General features: G+C 34.1%; 2 protein-coding genes across 3 annotated transcripts; both read right to left on the bottom strand.

The window, feature by feature from the left end:
• Positions 1-56: 56 nt before the first annotated feature.
• Positions 57-2,853, bottom strand: LOC106646697 (dual specificity protein phosphatase 3). 2 transcript variants are annotated; one of them, XM_014362808.2, is made up of 4 exons: positions 2,640-2,853; positions 1,447-1,634; positions 1,129-1,352; positions 57-1,069 (listed from the first exon to the last, which is right to left on the bottom strand). In XM_014362808.2, exons 1-4 carry the CDS (start codon positions 2,667-2,669, stop codon positions 870-872), a joined length of 642 nt encoding a protein of 213 aa, XP_014218294.1. In that variant the 5' UTR covers positions 2,670-2,853; the 3' UTR covers positions 57-869. The 2 variants fall into 2 exon arrangements, with proteins under 2 accessions (XP_014218294.1, XP_089453559.1); XM_089597433.1 differs by lacking the exon at positions 2,640-2,853 and adding an exon at positions 1,733-2,182.
• Positions 2,854-7,110: 4,257 nt separating this feature from the next.
• Positions 7,111-10,000, bottom strand: Fer2LCH (ferritin 2 light chain). The gene is made up of 4 exons (XM_014362766.2): positions 9,819-10,000; positions 8,487-8,627; positions 8,119-8,396; positions 7,111-8,025 (listed from the first exon to the last, which is right to left on the bottom strand). The coding sequence occupies exons 2-4, from the start codon at positions 8,617-8,619 to the stop codon at positions 7,741-7,743; spliced, it is 696 nt and encodes a 231-aa protein (XP_014218252.1). The 5' UTR covers positions 8,620-8,627; positions 9,819-10,000; the 3' UTR covers positions 7,111-7,740.
• Positions 10,001-12,635: the final 2,635 nt, after the last annotated feature.

The raw sequence follows: 12,635 nt of genomic DNA, 5'->3' as shown, positions 1-12,635 counted from the left end.
GTATATTTTCTAGTAGTATAACAATCAAAAAGTAACGACAATAACTACTGCGTGGATGTGTTTAGTGTATCAAATTATTTATTTTTGTACATTTTTCACAAAATAAAAATATTTTTTTACCAACATGGTGCATGGGCTCAAAACCCAGTTTTAAAAATAGTATAATGGCATTTGATAATTAATATGAAGCATTACAAATAAAATGTAAATAAGTATTCTCGCGTTAAATAGTACAAAGTATCGTAATATCTATTATAGTGTAAGTACAGCGAAATGTCAACAAGAACTAACTTTTTAAGTAACTAAAAAGACAAACGCTAGTATGTGACATTAAAAGCATAAAGTTTCCGTGAATTCATCAAAATATTTAAAATATTAATTACCTCTTCCGGCTGTTTATTGACCTAACGTAAAAAAAACAAAATTTGTATCTAAAATTGGAAACAATTTTTTTTTTTTCGAGTAAGAAAAAGATGAATAATTTCATATAGTTTTAGCACTTTGTCGGTTATAAAAATTTTCTTGAAATATGCTTAATAGTTTCATAGTAAGTCTTTTATTGTAACAATTTTTCGTTTTAAGAAAATGGAGTAAATTTAATACTTGAGATAAATAAAATATATAATATGCATTTGAAGAATAAATGTAGCCGTAACACGACGCATTAATTAATGGCTATTTTTCACTCTACAACATTGTATATTGTATATATAAATAGAGTTTTGTACCTTTCTGTGAACCAACAATTTAAGACTACCCCACTTCGAAAACATTAATGATACTTTGGTTAAGCGTCTCATCACATTAACAACAGCTCACAGAAAGCTCCTATATTTTAATTACCCGTTGACAGTGATTAATTCGTTGTTTTATCTCAATCGTTGTCTACGCAATTGGTTGTCGAGCAGAGCCAACTGACGCAGAAAACCCTCGTTTGGGTGAATATCCCGACTGAGTCTAACGGTACGAATGGCATCCATCGCCAACATGCCCTTCTCGATCATCAGATACGCAATAACGAGGGTCGCGCTTCGCGAGACCCCTTGAACGCAGTGCACGTAGATTCGACCTGTAATGAAAAATCATTAAAGTCTCAATTAAGTAAAATATGGTTCAATTGATACTTACCACCACTGTCGTGTGCCCTTTTGATGAAACCAGCGGCAGAATAGAAGAATTGACTTATGTCGGTGCTTGGTAGGTCAAGCATGTTGAAGCCGATGTACCTGATGAGCGTGTCCTTGTAGAAATTACCGTCGGTGTTGACGAGACCGAACTTACGACCCTCAGCCGCATTCACCACGTGAGTTATGCCTATCCTCTGGAGATACGCTTTGTTTTTGGCAGTTATACTGTAATGAAAGAAGAAAGAGAGTTAGAAATGAACATAGACAAACGCGAATTGATAAGATAGTTCCCGATACAACGTATAATAAATACACTCACCCATCTCCGATGAAAATACGCGGGTAGACCTCGTTGCAGTCTATGTTCTGCTGAGCCCTGTAATACTCGCGACTGTCGACGTTGGGGTCATAGCCGGGTAGCGGCTTGTGACCCGTTTTGGTGCTGTGAAGGGCAGTAACTAGCTGATGGACGGTAGTCTCTCCGCCGGCCAGCGGCTTCTGAAAGTCCTAATTTCGCAGAATAAAATAAAAATAGATCGATGTATTGAAATTCTACTTGTTGATTTATGCAAAATAGTGAAGATGAATCATCATCATTTGATTACGATAGTTTTTTGTTGTGTATGCAGTGACGTAAAATCAACACTTTGTTCTCGTAGAAACAATGCAGTATTTTTTGCTCTACAATCGGACAACTGGCTCCTAATTGACACCAATTGTCGCGTTAATTGAATTTTATTGTCTATTGTTATACTCCCACCCATCTAATTTGAAAAAATACCAATTATATAATGTGTGGGGCGCAGATTATATTTTTCAAGCCGAACAAAAAAAAAATACACTCATCGATCGCAACGAAAACAACATCGTGCAGCTGTGAGTCAAGTCAGAAACATACACTGTTGTAGACCTATATATACGTGATCGTCGCGCAATCCTGATCTCTTTTAAACTCGAACTTTCAAACACATGACGCACAAACGAAGGAAAACAAAGTGTTGATTAAAAGCTTCTTTTTTCATTTATGATCTTCCCGACTCCGAAACGTTTGTTGTTAGAAACCGAAAAACTAAAGGAAAACCTCGACCTTGACTATCTCCTCTTCGCGGTGCTCTAATTTACTCGCGGCCTCGGCTCGTGTCTCATCTTCTACCGATTTGTCGGCTGTGTTGTTTTGTTCCAACGACTCCATTCTTTTTTTTTTTTTTTTTTTTTTTCTTAGACGTACTTAAAACACTTTTTTTTTTCACGCTAAGAAGGGCAACTTTTTATGGAGTGACCGATGCCCGCGGGCAAGTGACTTTCAACTCGACATTACCTACTTGTATATAAAGCATTATTGTTATGCGAGCGGCGGTACATGCAAGCAAGCAAAGAACGAATAATAAGGGATTAAGGAATATACATATATATGAACAAGTACAAAACCCGTGTGTTTTACACACACACACACACACACATAGGTGACTACTACTCTATTACACAGTAAATATGTATACTATACACACTCACTCTGTCCCTGTCTCTCCACGTGCTCTTCATGACAGCGCGGAATGTATCCTTTCTTTTGAGTAAGTACTATGTAAAATTTCTTTTGTACTTATAAATTAGTAATATAACTCCTCAGTTGATGCGTATTGCGTGATGTCGAGCGATACGAGAAAAAAAGCAAGTCCGAGCAACTAAAGAGTGAAGAATAGAATGATGCGGGGCACGGCAAAGGCATATAAGCCCGCGCGGCGGCGACCCCTCAATGTTTTCTCTCGCACGTCGAGATGACGAGAGATGCTTGTTTGATTTTATTTTTAAAGGCGAGAGAGATTTGTACAGCATCTACCCACATATATATATGTTTGTGTTTATATTTTTTATTAGTAGTTTATATAATACTCTGATACTCTTCTTTACACTTTTGTCGATCAACGTTGTTATTATTGTTATTAAATGGGATACAACACACACATGCGGCGTTACAACGACCTACGTAACTTAACTGCTAGCAGCATTTGCGGAATACAGCCTCTGATTTTATCATTCTGTTAAAGAGAGCACGGTGTAACATAACGTATAAGTGAAGTTATGTGGAGTAATTATAGTAATCACTACTAAGTAGTGCCATATAGTCGATTTTATTAATCCATATATAAGTAGAATATTTTTACTTTTGGAGCTCGATTTTTAGGTAAAAGATAAATTATAAACTTGCCGCCAACAGCACAGATAACGTCAACTTTTTATTTTGTATCTGTATAATTAGTTGCGGCTGGTTTATAATCGGCTCTACTATAAGTAGTAATAATTGTTTGGATCAGCGCCATCTAGCGTTGAGGATTTCTGAACTAAAAAGTGGCCCTAAACTTTTGACCCACAGCATTAGCGCTTAGAGCCATTTAGTCAATTACAAACCAGCCGCAACTCATCTTGTAGCTACAAAATGAAAAAATAACAATACATGTGTTTTTGGCGGCAAGTTGACAATCTATTTTCTACCAAAAAATCAACATCCTATGTATTTATACTTTTGAAGATAAATTTTCGAGTAAAAAATAGATTATTAACTTGCCGCCAAAAACACATGTATCGTTATTTTTTCATTTTATAGCTACAAGATAAGTTGCGGCTGGTTTATAATTGACTAAATGGCTCTAAGCGCTAATGCTGTAGGTCAAAAGTTTAGGGCCACTTTTTAGTTCAGAGTTCAGAAATCCTTAACGCTAGATGGCGCTGATCCAAATGATTATTACTATCTATAGTAGAGCCGTGCAATTGATTGTAAACCAGCCGCAACTATTCTTGTAGGTAGAAGATAATAAGATAAAATTTTCTGTGCCATTTGCGGCAAGTTTACAACTTATTTTTTACTTGAAAATTGACCTATTAAAGTATAAATATTCTACTCATCTCATATGGCTTATAAAATCAACCATTTTTACAAAATCACAATACTTTAGACCTTTTACCATTAACTCATTGAAGCACAGCCCTTTAACTTAATAGTTCCAATAAACAGTAAACTTATATAATATGTACATAACAAAATTTGTGTTATTGCAATTGATTATAAACCAGCCGCAACTAATTTTACAGATACAAAATAAAAAGTTGACTGTATCTGTGCTGTTGGCGGCAACTTTACAATTTATCTTTTACCTAAAAATCAAGCTCCAAAAGTACAAATATACGGGAGGTTGATTTTTGGGTAAAAGATAAATTGTAAATTTGCCGCCAACAGTACAAATTACGTCAACTTTCTATTTTATATACGGCACCACTTAGTAGTGATGACTATTTTACTACATATTACTCCACGTAAATCTTACACCGTACTTTCTTTACCAGAATAATAAAATCCAAAGTAAGTATATGTATACAGTTAATATACACGTATTGAACAAATCTCTTAAGCACGTAACGATGAAACAATTAGTATAAGCTGTACTTTAAGTAAATGAAATAGAAACCGTCTGCAGCTTTGCAACTTGTTGTGTGCGCGCTTTCGTGCACACGTAACTTGTTTTTGTGCACTACTCTTCTGCGTTTTTATATAGATAGGTATACCTAGTGACCGGGCTTCCGTACATAATATATTATAGCAGTGAAACACGATTCTTTCGTCTGACACGGGAAGGAAAAAGGACACTGGAGAACGCAAGCACAATGGCATTCGAAACAATGGTTATTAAAACTCTAAGAATAAAAAAAGTTTCTTTTACATTACAATACACACACACGCGCCTTAAAATTTTCTGTACTAATCTACATAACTAAATAGACAAGTTTAATAAAAAAAAGTCTGAATCATCTCAGAAAGTAGTATACCGATAATTGCAATTCATGTAATGTTGCAGCATATTTTTTTGAGATTAGTAAGGTATAACAAGAGATAAAAATTCTTGGAGCAACTTTGAATACACGAGTCGTCTCCCGAGTTTACACAAACGTCAAATCTCACAATGAAAAGCTATATAACATAAAAAATATAACGAATGTGAAAATATAAGTATACGATAAATTTTTACGTCGGGCATCTTTTGTATCCTCGAACGTCGGCTAAAAATAATTGCCTTATAATAATAAAATGATTATGTATATTACTAGCGTGCAAAGTGTGTGTGACACGTGAGATCCTAATACAAAAAATACACTGCATAAATCGCCATGCAAATTACTGTTCGATTTTTGACTTTCATGATATTGTATATTTTACAAACATAACTGATTTTCCTTTCATTCGAAATCTTGTAAATAATAAATAATACAATCCTAAGCACGTCTCATCGTTTTAAATGTTAGACATTCCAAGAAACGTATAATAATACACAATTTGTTCATCTTCGAGTGAAATTAACATCTCGAATTTCAGAAACAATAAGGTAAACAAAACACATACTTACGAACACGTGGCATGTATGTGTTATGAAATATGATAAAATCAACAACCGTTACACTTATATCTGTAACCCCCAAAGTATCCATCTGTATAAACTTCGTAAAAGTGCGCGATTAATTTAATCATAAAATATCAAATAATAAACAAACACGCAATACATCGCGAAGAACATTACTTAAATCAACGGAATCACGTGTACACATTGTATACTACGGTGTGTATATTTGTGGGCATCAACAACAATCGTCAAATGAAAAACTGCCATTTCGTGTTAACAAAACAATTTTTCACCGTATAATACCCTACGTACGATTAGACGCGCTGACGTATTGCGTCCATGTAAAGTTTAACCATATAGAGATAAAAAGAATGTTGCATCTCCATTATATGATCAAGTTTGACAAAAAAAAAAAAAAACTAACAAGCGACAATATAACATCCCTGCCCATCAGAACCAGTGCACGAGCTCAACCCGTTCGAGAAAAGAGAATATGAAAATATCGATTTGCCCTTTGCCTTCCTGCAAATGTATACACGCGCTTGTATGTACATACTTTATTTTGTTTAGCTGACGAAGAGATAGGTAGGTGTATACATATATTACGCAAAAACGCGTAAGCCTCGAGTGTAAGTATACACTCCTGAGCCTCCTGACTCGCGGTCGCATCGATCAATATATATTTATATATTGCATCTCTTTTTTGCCGTCAACATAACAGTCATATTAAATAATGTGTATCACTTACCTGCTTACACGTGACACGACGTGAGTAGAAACTCGACCAATTGCTCATTCTTTGATGGATAAAAATTACTTGGTTTATACAATGAAAAAAAAAATACAATACTTTGGATTAAGTAAAGAAAGAACATAAAACAACCAATTTGAGTTTGGTGCGCTTCCGTTGGTCTACAGCTGTGATTAAATAAGTATAATAAAATATAAGTAATTGCACACGACCGACGCCTTGGCCGTGTCGATCGCGAATGAGGATATCGAGGATATCCGAGCAAAAGGAAACTATACGAAAACTACGATATGCGCACCAGTTCACACACTTCACACCCACTGATCCACAATGTACATACATTTTACATAATATATGGCTAAAGTCTAAACCTCAACATATACATATTTTTGTCTCCACAGTCCACTCATCTACAACTCCTATGCGTACAGTATCGACAACTTGGTCGAGATTATTATGAACATTTTTTAGAGACATGCACTACTTATTCCGAAATGAGTGCATAAATCTGCGCGTATATCAAGCACATGCATTTTTGTGCCAACGAAATCAGTATAGGAACACAAAATAAAAATATACACATCGAGAATCGAACAAACTTTGCATTAGATGCTATGAAGATTTATAGTAGTCGGAATCTGGTAAATTACTACCTGTTTGATTTGAATCGATTTATGGACTACTGCTGGATCGTTATGCAATGAATTATGTCACGCTAGCCAATCGATTTTGGTATAGTTATATATACATCCTTGGCTACGTCAGAGACTTATTGATCACAAATTGGCACTAGGTTCTATAATTATAATGTATTAGTAGGTGGATTTCAATAAAACGACCAATCAACCTGGAATTCTGTTTTTATTCAACACGATTTGTTTAAAGTACAGAGTTTAAGATCAAAATTAATATTTGTTATGAAATATATAAAGGCAACCGTGACAACTGATGCTACGCGATACATAATTTATGTTTTTGGTGATCATGTAAAGCTTAATCATTGAATCGTCATACTTATGTACATTATTACAAAATTTTATTCTTTTTTTTACATATATATCCCTGTCCGCGCCATAAACAATTAAGCTACAAGCGAGTAGAAACGGACTGCATTATCGATACAAATCAATGGGTAAGTAGACTCTCAGCCTTACCCATTTTTAAAATGACTTGTTTAATTATTCGATCAAGCACCTCCTATCACAAGTACATGTTACCAATCAACGTTAGTAACAAATCTTGCAATCAGAGGCAATAAATCACGTATCGCTGATAAGCATCAATCGTCCTAAAACTCTTTAAAAAAAAAATAATAAACGTTATATTTAAACGGCTTTTCATATTGACTGTACAGAATTATTGACAAAACAATTTCCCCCATAAAACTTTCATTTTCTCCAGCAATCAATTAATACTATCAAATATAAAGATGCATTAGCATATATGTGTAACAAAAAAAAAGAAATAGTAAAATTTACATGGACTTTTTCAAGTACTCATCAAACAGGTAAACGGCGACAGCACCGTCGCGGCCATTGAGCATATTCTTGAGGTCGGTTATGTGGCCGGACAAGCTACGAACAGTCTGGGTCTGGGACTCCATGAACTTTTCTTCGAGGTAGTGCGCTATAGCGCCATCCTTGTGGTTCTCAGCCCGGCTGTGAATGCGCAAACCCTCGTTGGCCAAAAATTTCTCGAAATCAAGAGCTTTAGCCAGGCTGTGAATCTCGTTTTGCTCAACAACGTGCATTCCTTTTGGCTAAAAAAATAAATTAGCACCCAAATATACATTTCCAAATCAAATATTCAATTATTTTGGTATAATTTAAAAAGTAATGAAATTAAAACTTACACCAAGATTGGTGTGTGGCATCTCATTAAAGTTCATTGTGCCACCTCTCTTAGTGATGTATTTGATGATATCAATACCCTTTTCCCAGGCATCGTCTGACAATTTTCTGTAAAGAGCTTTGAATCCGTCACGGTTGGCCTCATAATTGCCAAAGTATGTCGACATCAACAAAAATTGAAAGCTGATATGAATGTGATGATTAGCATACGTCTGGAGATCAACAATAAGTTGATCCATAGAACCATAGGTAGCATTACAGTCAGATCGAGATGCTTCATCTGAAAGTTTTTTGTTAAGTTACAAATTTGTAGGCACAACTTTACCATAGAAATGGTTACTATGAACATTTTTCAAAATAGGATCCTTACTTATCAAAGTTGATGTTTGGGATGTTTGACCCTTTGGGGGGTTACAAGCACCTTCAACGTCACTGTAGCAAAACTCCGCTGAAGTCGTAGCTAGCAGGGTGCAAATGATTCCCAGAAGTAACATTTTCATCATGATGATAACTGGAAAAGATAAAGTTGAAATTACAATTAGTTTCTCATTAAAAAAAAAGTTGATTTAAAAAAATTTTTTCTTAACATTCAAGCAAATACTATTAATTTGTTAAATTATCTTTACAGTACGGTCTACTATAAAACTAAAGTGTATCAGCTTCAATAATCTAACGTTATCAATATAAAAATTTTACATCGTTTACAAAAACGTTTAATGCAATCATGTAGAAATAAATGTTAGTTGTCAAAGTCACTTCAACTTAATTAACGTCAAAATCAATTAATAAATTGCAAGAAATGTTTTTTTGTGCAGTTTATCCATAATATAGCCAATCTAATAACTACAACAAGTGTGGACATGACAGTGCGATTTTCATGACTCAATTTATGGAACAAAGATACCAACAGTCAGATAATTTCAATGAGACAACCACTGGTAAAGCAACTATAAACGATCTATGAACAATTCTTGGAAGCAAGCAAACAGTTAAAGACACATGTCACATTGTGCTTGCTTGGTTTGAATGAGTACCAGTATCAAACAATATTTTTCTCAACACAAGCATACAGTAACCGTTCAAATTTGATCAAGTTCAAGAAAAATGAATAATCAACACTCAAACGGACAAGGCCATATCAAGTTATCAGTTTTCAATGATGCAACTACAAATGATTGTTTGAACCATGATCATAGTGCAAGAACGAACAAAAAAGACAAGGCAAAGAACTTACAAGTGCACATGCAATACTCACTTATTTGTGTCTAATGTACAAAAACCCGAGGTTAAAAAAAAAAATTAAAATGACAACTCAGGAATCGGTCAAAAGAAATAAAAAAAAAATGTGGTCACTCCGATCTCAAAGACAACAGCTCTGGACGTATCACGCTTTCATCGGCAATCACTCGGGACCGTCCATGTATATGTATATATAGGTAGAAGGCTCGTGAACAAAGTAACTGCGCGTGTTACGTATATATCGTAAAAATTTTTTTTTTTTTTCCAACTCGTCTTCTTATCGCTGTGCCAGGGGAACAAGTTATCATCGCGCCTCGGGCTCGAATGAAAGCGAATGACGCGATAAGCGAATCGCAGCCAACAATTGCGACGTGCCAACCGTACCGAACCTCAAATTCACTTACACTTAACGTACCAATTGTACTTTACACACGTATAACAATAAAAAAAAGAAGATACTTGCTTTGAGCTTGAGATGCGAGTGATATTTATCCTCTTGAAACAATAAATGTTGAAGAAGAAAACGGCTGCGGGGTGTCTAGCAACAAAGCGTGAATACTCTCGCTTCGACGCTGTGCTAAACAATGAGCTAACTTGGCAACTTTTGCTCCAATCCGACTGTCAAGTCGTGTGTCGGGGGGCGGAGGGGTCAGGGAAAGGAGGGTGTGTACAACACTGATGAGTGTACATGTGTACATCAAATATACGGATGTGGATGTGTACACATTGTATATACATATATACGTCTAGTCTAGCAATGCAGCGAAAACACGCATGCGCATCCTTGTCGGAAAGAGACGGAAAGAGAGCGAACAGTGTTGCCATGTTTCTTATTTTTCAAATAGCAATTATCAGTGAGAGTGATAAGTACTATGCGTGCATCCACTTTTCTCCTTTTTTAGGAATTTTTCGAGTGGACTTTGAACTTGGGCTTATTTGGGGGGGAAAACGTGTTTATCCGCTATCTTATAATATATGACGTGACTTGTTTGGAAAAACCCACTGCGAATAGAGTACAATATAATGATTTTTCATGGTTTTTCGTTCTCAAGAATACTTTTATTGGCTATCATTTCATGAGAAATATACACTTACTTTTTATTTAGAAAAGTTATCTTATCGAATGGATGTAAGAAAAAATATACTCCCGTACGTTTGTTGATTTCATCGCTTTCGTGATTTTAGATGATAAAAAAAAAAAAATCTACCCTTGCAATCGATTCAAAGTAAGTGTTCTTTGCGCAATAATTATTCTCTCTTGAAAAACAGTGCAAATGCTAGTGCGCAGTAATTAAAATATTTTTGAAAACTACAGAATTTACAACAAAATTTATGTCAATGAATTTACTGAACATACTTATGTAGCGTATCAGAAATATTTGTTTTTATAATTTCCGAGCTCTCGTGAGTGCATAAACTGTATTTTGTCCAGAATACTTTTGTTAAATCTTTGTTTTTGCCTAACTTTTTAAAAATTTTCTTAATGTATTTCATAGGTACATATATATTTACGTGCTGAAATTCAGTAATATCGATTACTATAAATTATCGTACATTTTTTGTAACCAATACAACAACAAAAAGACGTTCAGGTGTAAATTACTGTACTTGAATATTTAATCGAGCTAAAACATTCCTTGTTCGATATATTACAAAAACGTCCACGTGTAGTAAAAAAAAGAAAAAAAAAAAAAAAAAAAGGGTTTTTTACTTTGTCTGTTCGGCAAACTGTAGAAAATGAAAGCGGAAAAAGGAATGGCAATGTATTGATTATTAACGTCAAAAATGTATTAAATATTATTTCGTTAACTCAAACTAAAGACATATACCTTTGGTTTTATCGTTAGTCCGTGTTTAAAATATTTATCTCGAGTTATCTGCTACCTGCTTGGCCCCACGAAGGTACAAACAACAACGTGACAAAAAACATGTCCGAGCGATAAAATTTTACAGATCTTCGATCGCGACAAGAGGACTAAGTACACATGAAATCGAAATCGATGAGCATTTTTGATGTGTAAAATCAGATGTGGGTGAAACTGGTAAAATACGCGGTCAAACGAGGTTGATTAACTCTTGGATGATGTATGAGCTACTTTTGTTATATCTACAATAAAATTCAAGCGTCCAAACCGATTTGATCATAAATGGCTTCCGAAAAATTTTATACGCCCCGTTCTAGAACTTGATCGCATACTTATTGTATTCTATACGTATTTATTTTGATTTCAAGTATTTCTAGTGCTCTACAAAGTTCTACTTTGTTCGTATTATTTTTTTATTTTCATTTGGATTTTAGATAAAAATTTCTTTTCATTTTTTAGGTCGCACATTTTTTTTGCACATTTACCTATTTATCCGCACCTAGAGGTGTGAAAAAAATTAACGAAAAACTTATACAAACGAAATTAAATAAAATGTATTTCAAAAATTATTTTGATGATTATAATCTCATTTTAATGATTTTATTAACAACATTTTAAGAAAATGATAATTCGAATGGGAAAAAAAAATTCTTCAATTATTCGATCTTTACATAAGTAACACTTATACATTTAATTAACTGGCGTTAACATAACAAAATCTCACAATTTATCGAAAATTACGTTTTTAAAAAATTAGATCTGAGTAATATTAATTATCAATGTATTAATGTATGCGGTGTCGTTTTTATTTTGCGCTCAGAAATAAAAAAAGAAAAAAAATTACGTAGATGCACATGAGTAAGCCTTTCATTTGAAACGAATGATTAATAGACGTTTACTTGCATATTATACGTAGGTACTTTCAGAGCGTATATTTATATGAATCGTATAACGGACGAGATGTGATGTCATCGTAAGTAACGAAATGCTCGTTGCATCTTATATATATATACTTATGAGTTGTAACGCAAAATTGCTTCATATTTCATCATGCGTTAAATACAACAAAAAATTATGCAATCAATTATTATTAAATGTCGCGGTATGGATTACGTTTATACTTTACTTCTTTGATAGTTTTTATTGATGTATAAATACTTTATTTTTATTATTTTCTTCTCAATAAATGTACTCTTTAATTTAGATTCTCGTTTTTTTTTTCTGTGCTTCAATTATGTTGAGAATTACTATATGGTGTGTAATATGCGTGAATCTATTCACAAATTAACATACAATCCCTATGCGATAAAAATTTTAATTTATCATGTCTCAACAACGTAGTAGCTTAAATACGCAAAAGAAGAATACGGCAGTTTATAGTAACGCGAGTCGTTTAAACTTGTTATAAGAAGTTA

This window comes from Copidosoma floridanum, unplaced genomic scaffold (assembly GCF_036245765.1).
Source record: "Copidosoma floridanum isolate Cflo_tuat_1 unplaced genomic scaffold, Cflo_Japanese_pri ptg000032l, whole genome shotgun sequence".
In the NCBI taxonomy this organism is placed as follows: domain Eukaryota; kingdom Metazoa; phylum Arthropoda; class Insecta; order Hymenoptera; family Encyrtidae; genus Copidosoma; species Copidosoma floridanum.
The sequence above is the reverse complement of the archived record's forward strand: the minus strand, read 5'-3'. Positions and strand labels throughout refer to the sequence as shown.